The sequence below is a fragment of the Doryrhamphus excisus genome, chromosome 13 (genome assembly GCF_030265055.1).
Source record: "Doryrhamphus excisus isolate RoL2022-K1 chromosome 13, RoL_Dexc_1.0, whole genome shotgun sequence".
Lineage (NCBI taxonomy): Eukaryota > Metazoa > Chordata > Actinopteri > Syngnathiformes > Syngnathidae > Doryrhamphus > Doryrhamphus excisus.
In genome coordinates, this window is record NC_080478.1 from 8,767,310 (window position 1) to 8,783,796 (window position 16,487).

The following is a 16,487-nucleotide window of genomic DNA, read 5'->3' on the forward strand; positions in this document are numbered from 1 at the left end:
TTCTGTTAAGATTCTCACAAGACAGCATTACTAGTTTATAAAAATTCTGACTTTTTTCTAAATGTGTTATTTCCTCACAATATTAAGACTATTCTATAGTCAGTGTTGGGCACGTTACTTTAAAAAAGTAATTAGAGTTACTAGATATTCTCCAAAAAAGAAACTGAGTTACTAACTGAGTTATTCCACTACAAAAGTAACTAGTTAGTAGTAACTTGGGTACCATTAGGTTTCTGTAGGTTTGAGTTGCTCACACAAAATGTGGACAAAGTTTTTTTTCAGGGACATAATGTACATTCGACGTGTACATTTTTACCTTTCACCTCAACGAGGTTAAAGTAGTGTCTGTACTTCCATTTGGTAACGTGCAGTAACGTGGTATCAAAAAATGGTAACGGCGTTATGCTGACAGTAAGAGTAATTAGTTAGATTACCCGTTACTGAAAAAAGTAACGGCACTAGTAACGCCCATCACTGGTAATAGTACCGCTTTACAGTAGTATTTTACTTTTCTTGTAATATTATTTCATACCACATAAATAAAAAATAACACAATATTTTTATTTTAAATGTTTAACATAGTTACTCGTAAAAAACTTGTATTAATAAAAACAAAAGTTGTATTTTGTTCACTTCAAATGTTCATTAAAAAAGGAATAACAATGTAAGTTTACAAGAATAAATTTAGTTTATTATTTTGTATTTTTAAGAAAAATTTGTCTTAATTTTGTAAGAATAAAGTCGTGATATTGTGAGGAAAAAGTCTTTTTTTCAACACAACCATTCTCATGTGAATACTTTTGTCAGAAATTATTTCAGGATATTATTTTAAAAACTTCAAAGAATTTTACCGCCTAAAAAACAACCATTCTTATGAGAATACTTTAAATACTTTTTTCAGAAATTATTTCAGGATATTATTTTAAAAACTTCAAAGAATATTACCCCCTAAAAAATTGTAATAAAAAGTTCTATTTTTTTGTAAAATGTAGTATTACAACAATCATGCCATAACTGTATGGTAATAATCCTGCAATACATCAAGAATAACGTTGTAATATTATGAGAGAAAAAGTGTGTGTCAACTGAAAATAATGATAGAGAAAACGTCATAATCTCCAAAGAATAATATGGTATATTTTTTCTACAAATAACTTACAATCATACCAAAACAATAGTCATAATTGTCATAAAAGTTTGAACATCCCTGCTGTATCATGTAAATACGCCCCCTTGTGGTTGTGAGAATATCATTGCAATCTGACAGAATGCAACAATGTACACTTACTTTAAATAACATTAGTAATAACAACACGTTTAATGGGGCATTTTTAGACATTTCACACAAACATGGTATTAACTTTACAAAAAAATAAGTGTATCTTCTTAAATAAATCTATCTTCTAATATTTGTCTCATCATAAAATTGGACTGTTGCAACATGCTTATCAGTGCTTGTGGTCACCCTGTTTGGAAATCAGCCATATCTCATCTGGTTACTAATATACAAGCACACTGATGAATAGGTCTTTTTTTCTGTTCTAATAGAAGTCAAGAATATGGAAATAACTGCCTTCACTCTCTCTCTACTGGCCTTGACGGTGAACATCATCATTCTGTTTTGGCTCCTCTGGGAAAGACTTTCGGGCAAGAAAAGTTCCTCTAACACAGGACGTAAAGGTAAAGAGCAGTAGAACTGATCTCTTATGCAAATATCCTTCTTATTGTTGTGGGGTTTTTTTTCTAAAGGTTTCCCAAGACCGGGAAAGGAGTCAAAGTAAGTCAAATGTTTTTGGTTGTGATATTAACATTCATTCATTTTCTACTGCTTATCCTCGTGAGGGTCGTGGGGGGTGCTGGAGCCTATTCCAGCTGTCTTCAGGCGAGAGGCGGGGTACACCCTGGACAAAATCACAGGGCACATATAGACAAACAACCATTCACACTCACATTCATACCTATGGACAATTTGGAGTGGCCAATTAACCTAGCATGTTTTTGGAATGTGGGAGGAAACCGGAGTACCGGGGAAAACCCACGCATGCACGGGGAGAACATGCAGATATTATTCATTCATTCATTCATTCATTTTCTACCGCTTTTTCCTCACGAGGGTCGCAGGGGGTGCTGGAGCCTATCCCAGCTGTCTTTGGGCGAGAGGCAGGTTACACCCTGGACTGGTCGCCAGCCAATCACAGGGCACATATAGACAAACAACCATTCACACTCACATTCATACCTATGGACAATTTAGAGTGGCCAATTAACCTAGCATGTTTTTGGAATGTGGGAGGAAACCGGAGTACCCGGAGAAAACCAATGCATGCACGGCGAGAACATGCAGATATGAAACATTTTTTAATTATTACTATTATTTGTATTAGAGATGGGAAACTTATTTTCCTTCTTTTATCGAGTACCCATGAGTCAGTGAAACTTGAGTATTCATTAACTATCTGTGTCAGTGAAACTCAAGTCATCATCAAGTATTTGTCGAGTACTTGGTTTTTTCGTCGAATCAGTGAAACTCGAGTATTCACGGAGCACCTGTGAGTCAGTAAAACTCAAGTCTGTGTCAAGTAACTGCGAGTCAGTGAACGTCCAGCACCCATGAGTCAGTGAAACTTGAGTCTGAGTCAGTGAATGTAGGGCACGAGTGGGTCAATGAAACTCAAATCTTTGTCAAGCTCCCATGAGTCCGAAAAACTCGAGTCTTCTTCTGAGTCTTATTGGAATCCTTGTGAGTCAGTGAAATTTGCGTCTTCGTCCTAGCATCCATAAATAAATGAAAAATCCAGTCTTTGTCGAGGAACCGTAAGTCAAGTACTCAAGTATTCAGTAAAAGCTTGAAGGACTCTTTCATGACTCTCACATCTCTACTTTGTATTACAGGGGAGCTTTGCCACAGGCCGAGAATGATGGACATGTGTACATGAATTACTCAAGCACCAACCTTGCCTACACAGATCTGGATCCCACAAGCATGACTAGCGACAACGTTTACTCAATTCTGTCATGAACCGAATCTGTACGAGTAAGGCTTATTTCAAAACCCTCAACGTGGTGGGAAGATAATTGTTTGAGCAAAAATGTTCAAAGTATCGCTCCTCCAATATTTTCAAAGTTTTGTTGAGCGAGGTATGTATACCACACTATATACTTTTGTTTTTATTCCCATATTCCATGACCTCAAAAAAGGCCTATATCGCATTGCATAGGTATATCTCATGTGTACAGGTGTGCCTTAGGTTGGCTACAATAAAAGGCCACTCCAAAATTTAACTGTAATGGAAATCCCGAAGCCATTCATCCACAACATCATCATCTTCAGCATGATGATGCACAGCACCATGTTGCAAGGATCTGTACAGACTTCCTGGAAGCTGAAAACATTGCAGTTCTTGCCTGGTCTGACATGTCACCCTTTGAGCTTGTTTGGGATGCCCTGGGTTGATGAAGACGGCATCTGAGGCAAATAGAGGTCGGATTTTCGGACCGTCTCAATACAGTTAAACTGCACATTTTGGAGTGGCCTTTTATTGTGGCCAACAACCTAAGGCATCTTGATAGGCCATACCTGTGAGGCAAATTAATTTAGACATTTGTTCACGAAAAGATTTAGACATTATACACATTAGACATTTGAAGGAGATACGGGGCTGCACGGAGTGGATTAACCAAGTGGTTAGCTCCCAGGCCACACAGCTAGGAGACCGAAGTTCGATTCCACCCTCAGGCCATCTCTGTGTGGAGTTTGCATGTTCTCCACCGTGCATGCGTGGGTTTTCTCCGGGTACTCCGGTTTCCTCCCACATTCCAAAAACATGCTAGGTTAATTGGCGACTCCAAATTGTCCATAGGTATGAATGTGAGTGTGAATGGTTGTTTGTCTATATGTGCCCTGTGATTGGCTGGCCACCAGTCCAGAGTGTAACCCGCCTCTCGCCGGAAGACAGCTGGGATAGGCTCCAGCCCCCCTGCGACCCTCGTGAGGGTAAGCGATAGAAAATGAATGAAGGAATTAAGGTTTTACAACTTTGACTTCATGAAAAATTACAACATTTATTGCATTTATACTTTTGTTGAATGTAAAATATATTGCCATAACATAAACAAACACTTTACATAAACTATCAATCAAGGACACAGATTAAAAAAGCTATGTGCGAAGAAACTTTATCCTTGTAATTTATTTAAACTTGCCTTTTTTCCGGTAATGTTACAAATTTCTTCAGGTATTTCTTTTCTGGAATTCTTCCATTTTTTTCCACAAGACAAAAATTGACCTGTGACCCATTTTGGGCCTTAACCCTCAGTTTGGGAAACCTTGCTTAGGCAGACAGATCACCTTAATGTGGACTATACCTCATAAACTGATTTATGTATATTAAACCACTCTTGCAGATTGTGTTTACGGTTGGTAAATTCATCACTATATGTGCTATGCAGTAATAAAACACTCAAAAATCCCAGTGAAACAAAGATAATTGTTTGTGTGTTTGTGTGTCTTGTTGACTCATTTTGGTTGATTCTCATCAGAAAAGTCATCACACAGACTTCTGGTTGCAAAACTTCCGCTTTTCTGTGACTGTGTATGAGTGAGCGCCTCACACAGGAAGTCGAATTTGTGCAATTCGGTCTGGGGATCGCACATTATGAAAGTGTTTACAAAACTTTACAAAAAAGGTTGGAAATGTCATGATTATTTACAATCTGTTATTAACAAATGGGATGGACAAAAAACTTTTGGTGTCACCCATTGCAGTTCTGTCATAATCCCAAAGTCAAACTTATCAGTTTGAATTATTCAGGCTGATTGAGCTCGCCCGGGAGTTTGTGGCTCTGGTGCCTGCTGTCCAAGGAGATCTGCGAGGTGACCGTGTGGGAGCAGCCCTCGCCCTTTGCCAGCTTCTTCAGGTGAGCCATGATGAACCTTCTGAACTTCCTGGTGGCGAAGCAGTACACTACGGGATCCAGAATGCAGTTGAGGCCCATGAGAAGTAATGTGATCTGATGGGCATCATTCAGCACCTGCACTGTTTCTGGATCCCAATCCACATGGCCCCATCCATCTTGGATCTGCAGTGCTGCTAGCGTCCAGAATCCTTGGACGACATGATGAGGCAGGAAGCACACGACAAATACGCCGACCACAGCCATTAGCATTTGCACAGCTCTCCGTTTGACCCCTGTGGGCCTTCTGGAAGACGAGATTGTCATGTTGGACTTCCTGGATAGAACTTTCCCAGAATGGAATTCGGATTGAGGAACATTATGTAAAACCAATGCTCGAGCGATAAGAAGGTTGCATACCACCACGAGTGCAAAAACGACAAAAAACATTCCGATAATTGCGAAATGGGTTGCAGCTGTTGCTCTTTTGGAAGAATCATTGTCATTCTGGTATCCCTCGAAACAGCGAGTGACATTTCCATCCTGGTTGGTGGCCGGATTTGCAAGGAACGGTACAGCCATGGAGACGGTCATCAACCAGATGACCACGCACACGGCGATCCCACGACGCCTGTGGTCTGATGACGCCGCATCCAGAGGCCGAGTGACCGCCCAGTATCGGTTGACGCTGATGGCACCCAGGAACAGAATGGAGCAGTAGGTGTTGATGAAGAACAACGATCCTGTCAGTCGACACAAGAAGTCTTTGTAGACCCAAGTTCCTTCGCGACTGTAATACCCAATCCAGAAGGGGAGCGCACACACAAAAAGAAGATCAGCAATGGTCAAGTTGGTCATGTAGATCCGAATCTCTCCCATCGCCTTAGCTTCTCGTAGGGAGCGCAGTACAAACAACACATAGATGTTAGCAAAGAATCCCAGGACAAAGATGATGCCATAAGCGGCTGGGAAGAGCTGATAACGGAATGGGGAGTCCAGGAAGTTAGAATTATTGGCGGCTGTAAAGGTCTTGGTCATGAGTCCTGGTGAGACTTCTGTCCACATTTCTGTCTGCATGAGACAAGACACAAATTATTATAACATGAATTCATTACGGGCTGCACGGCGGTCAAGTGGTTCAGGGGTTCAATCCCACCCTCGGCCATCTCTGTGTGGAGTTTGCGTGTTCTCCCCGTGCATGCGTGGGTTTTCTCCGGGTACTCCGGTTTCCTCCCACATTCCAAAAACATGCTAGGTTAATTGGCGATTCCAAATTGTCCATAGGTATGAATGTGAGTGTGAATGGTTGTTCGTCTATATGTGCTCTGGGATTGGCTGGCCACCAGTCCAGGGTGTACCCCGCCTCTCGCCCGAAGACTGCTGCGATAGGCTCCAGCACCCCCCGCGACCCTCGTGAGGAAAAGCGGTAGAAAATGAATGAATGAATGAATGAATGAATTCATTACAGAGGTAAAACTTGCTGGATGATAAAACATTCCTTGGTAACCTCTTTGTACGCTTAGCGTAGACCTAGCTGTCACTATGAATGATTCATGTAGTTCTTACAATGATAAAACCGTTTTCTTCTTACGTGAATATTGCTGTGTCATCATAAAATGTGCCTAAGGTAAGGCATAAGTAAGAAAAAAAACATTAGACAGGAAGCAGGAGTTTTACCATGGTTTCTTGCATCGGGTGGCTTTCAGTTCAGAGACGACACACAACTGTGAAAGAAAGTGAACATTAAAGATTCTTATAAAGAAGTCATTGCATAAGAAAAACAGATCTGGGCTTGGTTAAAGATCTAAGGATGGTTCATTTGTCTTTTTACAAGCTCAAACCAAGTAACACGAGACTCCACTAGAAACCCTCACATGTTAAATGTTCGACGTCAACTGTAACCGTAGCACAATTTCAGCACCCAAAACTAAAACTCAACTATTTTAGCTTGACAAACACAGTACAGTATTTGTAATCCCTAAAAACTGAAAACAGTGGTATAACAACTTCCATGGCTGCTGACTTACCAGGCAGTGTCTTGGTTCTTTGCTGCTTATCTGAGCGTGTGTGGGAGTCAAAGTGAAGGCGTGCATCAAGTGTCAAAAGGGAAGGAGGTGCAAATGTCTTCTTGGGAAATCCCACATGGTGCAACGAGCAGGAAAAGACACGCCCACGCTTCAGCAATCTGGGATTTTTTTCCATTCTTTGAGGTATGCTTTTGATTATAAAATACTTGTGAATAAGACACATTTTATTGCAGTGAAGCAATAGTTCAACTGCACATTATTGGTCCTGTATAATATAATGCAGCATGCTACAATTAAAATGTTATAAAATAGCTTGAATAAGATTTATACACCAATAAAAGTCTGTGTTTTGTGTGTCTTTGAATATTTTAGTTCAGTAGAGCATATTAATAATTCAGTCATTCATTCATTTTCGACCGCTTTTTCCTCACAAGGGTCGCGGGGGTGCTGGAGCCTATCCCAGCTGTCTTCGGGCGAAAGGGGGGTACACCCTGGACTGGTCGCCAGCCAATCACAGGGCACATATAGACAAACAACCATTCACACTCACATTCATATAATATGGAGTCGCCAATTAACCTAGGATATTTTTGGAATGTGGGAGGAAACCGGACTACCCGGAGAAAACCCACGCATGCACGGGGAGAACATGCAAACTCCACACAGAGATGGCCGAGCGTGGGATTGAACTCAAGTGTCCTAGCTGTGAGGCCGCTGTGCATCCACTGGTGCACTGGTGTATTCCATTCAATCATTCATTTTCTACCGCTTTTCCTCACAAGGGTCACGGGGGTGCTGGAGCCTATCCCAGTTGTCTTCGGGCGAGAGGCGGGGTACACCCTGGACTGGTGGCCAGCCAATCACAGGGCACATATAGACAAACAACCATTCACACTCACATTCATACCTATGGACAATTTGGAGTGGCCAATTAACCTAGCATGTTTTTGGAATGTGGGAGGAAACCGGAGTCCCCGGAGAAAACCCACGCACGCGGAGAACATGCAAACTCCACACAGAGATGGCCGAGGGTGGAATTGAACCCTGGTCTCCTAGCTGTGAGGTCTGCGCCGTGCAGCCCTCATATTAATAATAAATATTAATAATATAAATATTAATTATTTTTACACTTAAAAATTAATAAACACTTTGGCCTTCTTTGTCTATAATACATGATCATGTCCCTATGTGGTGTCATGGGATTCATTTTGATGTCTTAAAAATAGGGGGGAAGGGGGGCAATTACAAAGACATATACTTTATGTTTAAAAAACAACTAACTAACACACAATAATTATGACCACATTATTCTGAATCTACTATCCCATAATAACACCTCTATGTCACACAATCTGCATGGCTTTTATACTGGCTTTTATACAGGACCATGCTGCAGTAATGTCATTCAACCACTAGAGGGGAGAAGAAGCCAACCAAAATGGTGTAGGTAGCACCCAGATAGATTGAGGCGATAAAAGCAACCTGAATGAGCAGTCCTAGATTAAGAGAGGCAAATAAGCATCATGGATTTTATTGGTGCTATAATAGCAAGGAAACAAGGATTCTTCCTGGTGGTGACATAAGTGCTTGATATGTATTACCCACAATCAAGTACAAAGGTCAAGTAGACCTTTCTTATCGTGTTTTTTACAGGACACTAGTTTGAGGCCCCCGCCTTGATATGAAAGTTTAATGTTAGTGCGGCCCGCGCAAGTTTGATATGGATGCTGTATGGTATCATGTACCCAGAAAAAATTATTACGTTTGATTAATGTTCATGTTAAAGGTTAAATAACTGTTAATAGTTATCCTCCCTATCCGTGTGGAAGTGGTAAGTTTTTGGCTTTTTAAGTTTAAAGGAAATAACTTAGAGGCTACCGTTTAGGTCGCTAGCTCTCTAGTTTGCGAGTTAGCATGTGTCTCAAGACCCTGCAGTTGCGCAATGTGTTGCAAATAAAAAGAGTATAAATGTGACTATAGTCATGTTTTGTCATGTCTACAGGGCTCTAATAATGCTTTGTTAATTTTAATCTGAAAAAAAGAATTTGTCTACCCACCAACTATATGTGGTTTCTTAATTTTTAATTTTTTGCCATTTTATTATTATTATATTTATTTATTACTGATGGATTGATTTTCTTTATTCTTGATCTTATATTATATATTAAGATATTTGAGAACAGTGGAATGTTTTATCAGAGCTTTTCTTGTAGAAAATCGGAACCAAAGCAAAGTTTATTCATTTTTCTGTTTTTAATAAATGCTTTTTTTCTTTTTTTGGGGGGGGGAAACCTGATGCGGCCCAGCCTCGCCCAGACCCTAGCTCCAGTGGCCCCCAGGTAAATTGAGTTTGAGACCCCTGCAGTACAGTATCTCAAGGATCCTTACAGTTGGCCTAAACATTAACTGTGCCACTTCTGACACCATTATCCCAGACTTCCAAATCCCGGACCATTCTAGTCAACCTCGCTCTTCTTCACGGTCCATCTCATAGCAGGGTTCTTCCAGTTTGCCTGAAGGCTAACTTTCTGACCTCATTTGTTACATAACTCTGAAGAGAAACACAAAAACCAAATCCAATCATTTCAAATAAACCTCAACAGGATCTATCTCACAAAGCTCACATGTTTCAATGGTCCACTTGGCCTCAAAGTGAACAATCCATCCAATCCAGCACTAGAGAGCTCCTTCAGCGATGGACTGCTTCACCCCAAGTGTGTGAAGGAGCGATATCGCAGGTCCCAATAGACTTCTACACCACTATGTACATCTGTGCAATACTTTGTTTTTTACATTCAGTATAGTTACTCCAGACTCCATTCATTGTGCAATATCTGATCAACCTCCATGTGCAATATTAAGGGCTCTAAATGCAATATACTAAGTTCTATGTGAAGTATTTCCATAATGCCTCATATTAACTCGGTGTATAGACTGGTCATATATCTCATCTCGTTTCATATTATCTACATAATGTATTGTATATAACTCTGGGAAAAACTGTTCATTTTGTTTTGGGTTTGGTTTATATTGTTTATTTTTCTATATTGTGTATTTTGTACTGCTTAACTGATTCTGTACTCTTGCTGCTGTGCAATGCAAATTTCCCCACTGAGGGACGAATAAAGGCATATCTTAATCTTAATCTTAATACTTGGGTTGTTTATATTGTGTATTTTTGTACTGCTTAACTGATTCTGTACTCTTGCTGCTGTGCAATGAAAATTTCCCCACTGAGGGACGAATAAAGGCATATCTTAATCTTAATCTTAATCCATTTTCTATACTGCTTATCCTCACAAGGGGGATGATGGAGCCTATCCCAGCTGTCTTCAGGCGAGAGGCGGGGTACACCCTGGACTGGTCGCCAGCCAATCACAGGGCACATATAGACAAACAACCATTCACACTCACATTCAGGCCTATGGACAATTTGGAGTCGCCAACGGGGAATTACTAACCACTTTTCACTGTGCAGCAATGTCAACAATCCCACCATTGTCACTCAAATTTGTCGCTCGCATTCCCTTCTCATGATGTCAGGTGGTAGTATGGATCAGATGGACAGACAAGAGCTGGAGCAGCCAGTATGTTCAGAACTTCAACCATCTGGTTTAAATGGTTCTGTTGAACAACTTAGTGTAAGCTGATGCTTAATGCTGCCAGCATGCTATTACTTTCATTCTGTCACTTCTGGATTCATCTTTAGCATTTTGAAATGTCATCAGATTAATACAGGCATACCATGATGTTTTGCTCTCTTGTGTAGTTTTTAAACATCAGCAAAAGGATAGCTGCCAACACCTTAACAGCATTTTTACGGGCTCGCTTCCCATCGCCTTAACAGAGCTGTATAGTCAGGAGTCAGGCATTCCTTCGGGAGACAGGAAGGGAGGGAGCCACATGTACGGAACGCTTCGTATCCCGTTAACACCTTTTCACATTGTCCCCCCTGCGTCGCTACGCCTTTGCTCGGCATGTGACCACCTGAGAATGTGAGGATGAGGTGACAAGGGTGTGGGTGTTCACATGCACAATCACCTGGCATGGTGCTCCGGTGTAGACCTCTCTCAGGGAGATTTACTGCATGCCAGAGGCTGAGTTTTGAGGAATGTCCCCCCACAGTGAGAAATCGTCGACCATGGGAGTGTTGAGCTTGACAGGCGGAGACATTTGTACTACTAAATAAGATGAGACTTGACAAGAGGATGTTTTTTTTTAACTGATCAAAGCATGTTCTTTTCTCTCACTCTCATGGGACTTTCTATGGAGTTCCAAATTAAACACTAAGAAACTCAATGTTTAAGACCGGGGACCTAGGGTTGCTGGTCCAAGTCCCATTTGGGATAAAAGTGTGGGAAAAAGAATTATACTACTAAATTTGGATTTTAGATTTAATACAGAACAGCTAGGGGCTGCACGGCGGACAAGTGGTTAGCGCACAGACCTAACAGCTAGTAGACCCGGCCGGGTTCAATTCCACCCTCGGGCATCTCTGTGTGGAGTTTGCATGTTCTCCATGTGCATGCGTTGGTTTTCTCCGGGTACTCCGGTTTCCTCCCACATTCCAAAAACATGCTAGGTTAATTGGCGACTCCAAATTGTCCATAGGTATGAATGTGAGTGTGAATGGTTGTTTGTCTATGTATATGTGCCCTGTGATTGGCTGGCGACCAGTCCAGGGTGTACCTTGCCTCTCGCCCGAAGACAGCTGGGATAGGCTCCAGCACCCACCGCAACCCACGTGAGGAAAAGCGGTAGAAAATTAATGAATGAATTTGGATTTTAGATTTAATACAGAACAGCTAGGGGCTGCACGGCGGCCGAGTGGCTAGCGCGCAGACCTAACAGCTAGTAGACCCGGGTTCAATTCCACCCTCGGGCATCTCTGTGTGGAGTTTGCATGTTCTCCCCGTGCATGCGTGGGTTTTCTCCGGGTACTCCGGTTTCCCCCACATTCCAAAAACATGCTAGGTTAATTGGCAACTCCAAATTGTCCATACGTATGAATGTGAGTGTGAATGGTTGTTTGTCTATATGTGCCCTGTGATTGGCTGGCGACCAGTCCAGGGTGTACCCCGCCTCTCGCCCGAAGACAGCTGGGATAGGCTCCAGCAGGACCCTTGTGAGGATAAGCAGTAGAAAATGAATCAATTAATGAACAGAACAGCTATCCTATTGTGCTTGCTTCCTCTCTGATTAGAAACCAGTTTCATCAGATGGTGCTATATTTTTTTGTTTTTCTATTTATTATAAAGTAGCAGTTAAACTGTAAGGAAATCATTTTGAATGGAGAAATATCAATTTTGCTTATAGGGCAGATGTGACAGTGCCCCATCAGTACCAGCAGTGGGCATGTTTTATTTTCATTATTTCTAATACCTAAATTATATTCAGTACAGGCTAGTGATTCACTTAGGTTTTTTTTTTTTTTTTTTTTACATTTGGGGCAAATTTGACAGTTCCCGACCAGTTCCAGCAGGTTGTTTTTGTTCTTTCATTTGAATATGTGTTTTCAAGCAGTGGCAATGCTTCCTCTCAAACAATGCATGCAGAGTGGTTATCCAATAATACACACAGAGCTGTAAGAGCTGCACGTCTGTGGATAAGTGCATGTTTTCCGACATGACAGGCTGCCCCACATTTGGACTCATCTGGGTTATATGTGTTTAAATACTAGCCATAACCCGCTCTGGGAGGACAGTGAATTAAGCACATTAATCCGCATCCTTGCTGTTAAAAGAACACAAAGTAGCAAAGCTTGATAAGCAGTGTTGCCCTGTCTCTCAAATTGCTCTCCACTCATTTAACATTTTCTCTTTGCTTTGTATTATGTCATCAAAATATCATCAGGTGACCTCTTGACTGGATTCTTGTACCACTGACCACATGTAATTGTGGTGATGTGCGCAGGATTATGGAGATTAGTGCGCAGCTGCAGTCTTTGCAAGAAAAAAAATGCAAAATAGAAAAGAAAAAAAAAAAGCAGAAGCACATGCCCTGTGCGTGCTAGCGACAAACTCCTTTTTGGAACATGGTTGATTTTGCTGGCTGGCGAGGGATGTTTGCAATTAGGAAGGATGTCGGCTCTTCCTGAATCAGGTGGCCTCGTACAAGTACGCATATACAGGGAGAGAATGGACAGCGTTCCGTAGGAAACATGTGTTGGCACTTTACTGTACATTGCACTGTACGTTGCCGTCTGCGAAGTGTATTTGCGTTTATGTCATTTGATATATTGACGCCCATTTCCAACATGACGGAAACATGTGTGAGCACAGGCCAAGTTTCCTCAGGAAAGATACAACATGACAGATGTACGCCGTCATATATAAAAGAGGCATTTCCCTGTTTGTCTTTGCATCGAAGGTGGAATCCCTAAAAAAAACGAAGTTTGAAGTTGCACAAGGCGTCAAGGGCCTTTTGTAAAAACTCGGACAAGGCTTCATTCCAGCATTAACTGCATTTTTTTTTTGGCTTGCTCTTAAAGGTCATGTTGAAAGTTTTGGGTTTTTTGCAGGCTAACTTCTTCTTACACTTAAAAAGCACAAAGCATCAGAGTTCGAGGGTGTCACATAAAAACCTCAGTCACAAGACTAACTTTGACTTTTTTGCAAAAAAATATTTCTAATAAGACATGTCACCACTTTTGGGGACATTTTGTGGTGATTAAGTTCTTTTAACACTTGGATTACACTTAAAAATGCAACACAGTATTCACTTTTGCTTTTTCTTTACCTTTTTTTGCAACACATTCCAAAGTAAAGACCAGCCTCAACAAAGGGTGTTAAAAGAAGACCTGTCATTACTTTTTAAAGCATTTTGTGGTGGTTAACTTCTTTTTACACTTGAATGAGGAGCATCTCCAAATGCGTTGTCACCTGTTATCAAAGTTAAGCTAGTCCCTTTGATTCCCTTTGTATTGGAGCAGTTAACTGTTTTCCCCATACTTTCACAAACGCTTATTCAGTCTGGGAGTGTTTTAAAGTGTTGACATATTAACAGTAGCAAGGGTTCACTTACCTTTACACTTGTATGACAGTTAATGTTAATTCATGAGCTAAATCATTTGGTTTGACACTGGAACGGATCATTTCTTCTTACATGTATTGCCTTTTCTATTGATTTAGGCAACATACTCTCAAATTGAGACTAGTTTTGAATCTTTTGGCGCTTTCAAACTGGCACATAAATGATATTCTTGTTTCGTTAGTTATTAAAAATAAAAACTACTCAAGCAGACTTACTGTAGTGTTCCATGCTGTCCATGCGTTTGGTTCACAACTTGCATTTGCACTTTTGCATTGATGACTTCTTGGAATCCTCCACCTGTCGAAGAAACAATTGTTTTCCATCAATATTTAGCTGCACTAGTGAATTCTGGCAAGTGACAGGGTGAGGATACAATAAAATTGTATTCATTTGTGTGGAAAACATATGTATAAGTGCAAGTATGCAACCACAGTCACCATTTTAATCTTGCTTATCCAGGTGATTGTCATTGCAGGTCAATGCACTGGGGCTTTATTCACATTTTTATTACTTCCTCATACAGCTTGCTATTTAACATCTAGTGTGGTTGATATCATCACACAAAACACCATGCATGTGTCAAGCTGTATTTTAAAGAGTATTTCCAATAAAACATAGCAAACAGTATATACCACATGGCTTTCAGCCCAAGTTGCAAACATGTGATGCACCTTTTTGACCGTATACATCTGCAGAGCCTCTTTAAACAATGCTTTTGCATCCCTTCTCCTACTCATCATAGAAGATTTAAATGAGCTTAAAAAGAGATTGTTCTTAATCTTGCACCAACAACTGCCTCACCAAATAGTGCCATTATGCAGCTGTGGTTTTATTGTGCACCATAAAGTCAGTTTTTATCGTGCCTCGACTTGAACACAGTCCACCTTTTAGCCTGTATGAGAAGAAACATGCCACATTGGCTCTGCTCACCGGCTTGACTTGCTCCTGTGTGTGGAGGAAGGGGGTGGAGAGGCGGGACCGCACAGCCGGGGAAGGGCGTTCTCTTTGCGGTCAGAGCGGGCAGAGCCATCCCGAGGGGTGGGTCTTCCTCCGGCGACAGCGGGGAAAGAAAAAAAAGGAAAAGCCACCTTTTTCATTGTTGAGGACGCGGTGGAATGTGATGGTTTGATGCCGAACGGACTAGGGAACGGGATATCCGAGAGAAAGAGGCTGATTTCGGGAGAAGGGGGAAAAGGAGGAAACTCTCCCAGCTGCAGGGCTTCCAAGAACGGGATGAACTTGTCTTGTCCTCCCCGGCTGCAGTGAGGACAACCGGCCGCGGTAGCTACACTCAAGCCGGGGTCGTGTTTTTGTGGATATACCGCTCACTCTCGCCTCAACGGAACACGTTGAAGGTATGGTGCTATTATTTTTAACCGACTTGTTTGCGCTTGTGTGGCCGAACATGGGCAAACATGAGCCGGGGAGGCACAAGTGTTCAACTGCGGCAAGTTTTTCCCTGAACCCTCCTCCTTCCTCTGCTTCCTGCTCGCATTTAGCCAAACTGCAGTCACACTCAGGTGTTCAAATATTTCTTCGACGCCTCCTCCATTTAACCAAAAATTGTAGTTTTAACACACATTCGCCGACATGTTTGTCATATTTTAGCCATTTTAAAGCAGGCTTCACGACGACAGGTCTCTGTGTTGAAGTTGCCGCAAACATACTAAACAATGCTCGCATAGCAAAATGAAGCCACATTTAAAATCCTATTCCTTAGACTAAATTAACTATTTCTGCTTTTTTTAACGCTGCAAGTTAAAATTATTGTAGGTGACCGAATGTTGACTTTGTACCCGGACCAAATGTTTGTTTGGGCTTCCGTCCGGGGACAAAGACATACAGTATATAGCAACAGAAAAGATATTTAAAACGGCTCAATCTGTATAGAAAGTTCTGGTTTTATGGTAAAAAAAAAAACACCACACAGCAAGGGGTCGAGGCAACCAGAAAGTAAAAACATTGTTTTGCTTTAGTTTTGCTTTTGGCTCACTGACTAACAGCATAAGTAATCTACAGGTGCATGGAGTTAAGTAAGCAGCACATAGGAGACATTAGAAGGGCAAAATTTGTCTTTATAAAGGACAGAACTAAGTTCCAATATGAGGCGGCTGTCTGCCTCGACTGGTTGGGCTATGCTGGCAAAAACTGGTTGAATGACACAAAAATAGTTTGATTGATTGATGTCCATTTTGTGGACTAGATTGTTCGATATTTCTGTTTTATATCGACTGGAAAAATGTAACAGAAAGCCTGATATAGGACAAATGGGGCGGCCATCTGCCTTGACTGGTTTGCCAGTGCTATCATTACATCACGAGTCACTGAGTCCAAGTCACTATTTTGGTTTAGCAGTCAAGTCTTTTTAAATCTGGCCACAATGTTTTGCGACTATAAATAAAGAAAACAATCAATAGTGATCAGGCTGCAGCCCCAACAGGGACCCTTGTAAATCTGCTGGCTGTTATGTATGCACACACATGCACCCACATGCACACACGTCATGCTAAAATAGGTCCTTCATTGACCCAAGGT

General features: G+C 41.3%; 2 protein-coding genes across 5 annotated transcripts in view; one reads left to right on the forward strand and one right to left on the reverse strand.

Annotated features, from left to right (window-relative positions):
• Positions 1-4,103: 4,103 nt before the first annotated feature.
• On the reverse strand, positions 4,104-15,765 carry ptafr (platelet-activating factor receptor). 2 transcript variants are annotated; one of them, XM_058090707.1, is made up of 5 exons: positions 14,883-15,765; positions 14,168-14,249; positions 6,921-7,020; positions 6,571-6,617; positions 4,104-5,964 (listed from the first exon to the last, which is right to left on the reverse strand). In XM_058090707.1, exons 4-5 carry the CDS (start codon positions 6,583-6,585, stop codon positions 4,804-4,806), a joined length of 1,176 nt encoding a protein of 391 aa, XP_057946690.1. In that variant the 5' UTR covers positions 6,586-6,617; positions 6,921-7,020; positions 14,168-14,249; positions 14,883-15,765; the 3' UTR covers positions 4,104-4,803. The 2 variants fall into 2 exon arrangements, with proteins under 2 accessions (XP_057946690.1, XP_057946689.1); XM_058090706.1 differs by lacking the exon at positions 6,921-7,020.
• luzp1 (leucine zipper protein 1) overlaps positions 14,941-16,487 on the forward strand; it is a 51,037-nt gene continuing 49,490 nt past the window's right edge. For 2 of the 3 annotated variants that reach the window (XM_058090697.1, XM_058090698.1), the window contains exon 1: positions 14,941-15,307. The gene's annotated coding sequence lies outside the window, so the exon portion shown is untranslated. The remainder of the gene's footprint in view (positions 15,308-16,487) is intronic. The other variant, XM_058090696.1, reaches the window with a different exon arrangement.